Source organism: Oratosquilla oratoria, chromosome 35 (genome assembly GCF_046742065.1).
Source record: "Oratosquilla oratoria isolate Oo_2021 chromosome 35, ASM4674206v1, whole genome shotgun sequence".
NCBI lineage: Eukaryota > Metazoa > Arthropoda > Malacostraca > Stomatopoda > Squillidae > Oratosquilla > Oratosquilla oratoria.
Genome location: NC_134811.1, coordinates 45291435 through 45293934, shown reverse-complemented (window position 1 = coordinate 45293934; position 2500 = coordinate 45291435). Strand labels below are relative to the sequence as shown.

At 39.6% G+C, this 2500-nt stretch overlaps 1 protein-coding gene across 1 annotated transcript in view; it reads left to right on the top strand.

Annotated features, from left to right (window-relative positions):
* LOC143018770 (sodium-coupled monocarboxylate transporter 1-like) overlaps window positions 1-2500 on the top strand; it is a 51440-nt gene that overhangs the window by 19911 nt on the left and 29029 nt on the right. The window contains exon 4 of the mRNA XM_076174351.1: window positions 2401-2500. This exon is cut by the window's right edge and continues 89 nt beyond it. Within this exon, the coding sequence (XP_076030466.1) occupies window positions 2401-2500 (100 nt within the window). The remainder of the gene's footprint in view (window positions 1-2400) is intronic.

Here is a 2500-nt window from a genome sequence, read left to right as displayed (position 1 = left end):
TACACAGAGAAACGTAACAACAAAATCAAAATTTCCAGACAAGTGGGATCCAACCCAAAGGGCTTCTTTGTCTCTGCAGAACAAAAAATAAAGAAAGGATAGGCCCAGTTAAAACCGATGAAGATGTCTTGATAGATTCGGAGGATGAAATGAGCGACGCGTTTCATAAATATTTTCTCACGGTATTTACGAAGGATATGGTACCTGACTGCAACCCGATCTTCAGTGGAGATGAGGGAAGTAGACTAAATAACATCAACATTACTAAGGAAGATGTAGTAAAACAGAGTGATAGATTTAGGGCAACAAAATCCTTGGGTCTCGACGAAAATTTTCCCAGAATGCTTAAAGAATGTAAATTTGAAATCTGCGACCAGTTAACAAAAATATTTAGTAAGTCTGTAGACACTGAATTCGTGCCTATTTCTTGGGGGTAGGCATACATTGTTCCTGTTTTCAGAAAGGGTAATGAATTGCCTATGCACAACTAAAGGCCAATCAGTTTGATGTCGGTTATAGGTAAAATACTAGAATCAATAATAACTAATAAAATCAGAGATCACATCGAGAGACATAATTTGATTCGTAACTCACATCATGAGTTCACCAAGGGTAACTCGTGTGTAACTAGTCTCCTATCTTTTTACACTAATGTCTACAAGGCATCAGATAACAATGAAATTTACAATATTATTTACCTTGATTTTAGCAAAGCGTTCGACCATGTGCCCAACTAGAGACTACTAAATAAAGTCAAAGCCCATGACAAAGGAGGAAAAGTGTTTGAATGAATTAGAACATGGATCAGTAATAGAAAACATCGGGTCACCATTAACGGTGTATAATACAAATGGTGAAGTTCCCCAGGGCTAGTTTTTTGGTCCTTTATTGATCATTATGTACATAAACGACTTGGCTAATGGGATCGTTAGTATGTTATTAAATTTGAGGATGAAACTAAAATAGGACTCCAAATTAGGTCAGGGAAAGACGCAAAGATACTGTAGGATGATATCAACAAATTGTTCGCATGGTAGGTGATATGGCAAACGAACTTCAATGTCTCAAAGTGTGCTGAACGTAGGTTTACACAACCCAGAAAATAGATATATTTTAGATGACACCTTTTTAGAGAAATCCGAATGCGATAGACTAAGGATTTTTAGTGAGTCCTGACTTTAAATCCAGGAAACAGTGCATTAGCACCAGGAATGAAACTAACAGAGTATTAGGTTTTATTGCTAGGACCATTACAATAAAAGTGCAGAGCTACTTATCAAACTCTATCTGGCGTTAGTTAAAGCCATCCTTGATTATTCGGTACAGCTTTGGTTTCCATCCTATAGAATGGATATCTATTCACTAGAATCAGTACAGAGAAGAATGAGCAAAATGATACTTGGGCTAAGAAATTCACTTTACGAGGACAGACTTAAGCACCTTAATTTACATTCTCTGGAAAGACGTGGAATGCGGGGTGATCTAATAGAGGTGTTCAAATGGGTCAAGAGGTTTAACAAGAGTGATACAGACGAGGTCACCATATCACAACAACAGGGCAGGACTCGCAGCAAAGGATTTAAATTGGCAAATTTAGATTGAAGAAGGAAATAGGCAAGAACAATTTACTAATAGAGTGGTTAACGAATGGAATAGACTTAGACTAGACTGTGACAATCTATTGTTTTAAGGGAAGACCACATAACTTTATGGGTGGTGGTGATAGGTGGTAAAGAACATGGAAATGCCTAGTGTAGGCCTTATGGTCTTTTGCAGTCTCCTTACTTATGTTCTCATGTTACGCAAAGAATCAGACCGAAGAGCCGCTGATTTGAGATTAACAAGATCTCTCATCTTTTTCTGTCATTTCGGGTCATGGTTAGTTCCGTGACGACATTGAGGGAATTTCCCTCAGGTGAATAGAATCGCCTGGCGGCGGCCAGGATAAACGCAAAAACTGAATATAGTTGTCAAACCTTTGGCTTACCGAAATTGGTTTAATTCAATGATGTCTTTAGGTGTTTTCTATTATTTGAATAAAGCATGAGACGGCAGCTAAGGGGAATACAAGGCTCAGATATGCACCCTGTCGGGTTCCCCTAATGCCTAATTCAGACAACACACACGCGAACAAAACCAATCTAGTACCTTCCTACCACATGGATACTCTATCCCGACACTAAAGCTTTCAGTGTAACCGCCCGGACATGAGCCTGCCATGTTTGGGTTGCAATAGAACATACTAGACGGTTTCAAGCTCTCTTGTAAGATTCCCTAGTGTTTTGAGGTCTGTCCACAGTGGAGTGTGACAGGAGGCAGTAGACTAACTCTTCTTCCACTACTGCTACACATCATATCTGACTCTCTCTCTTTCTCTCTCTTTTTTTTCATCTGGCAAAGTACCTGGGTCTTCGGTGGAAGATGGACTGCATCGGGCAGATGGCGACCATCGTCCAGATATTCAACATGATCTTGTTCCTGGGCATCGCCCTCTACGCAC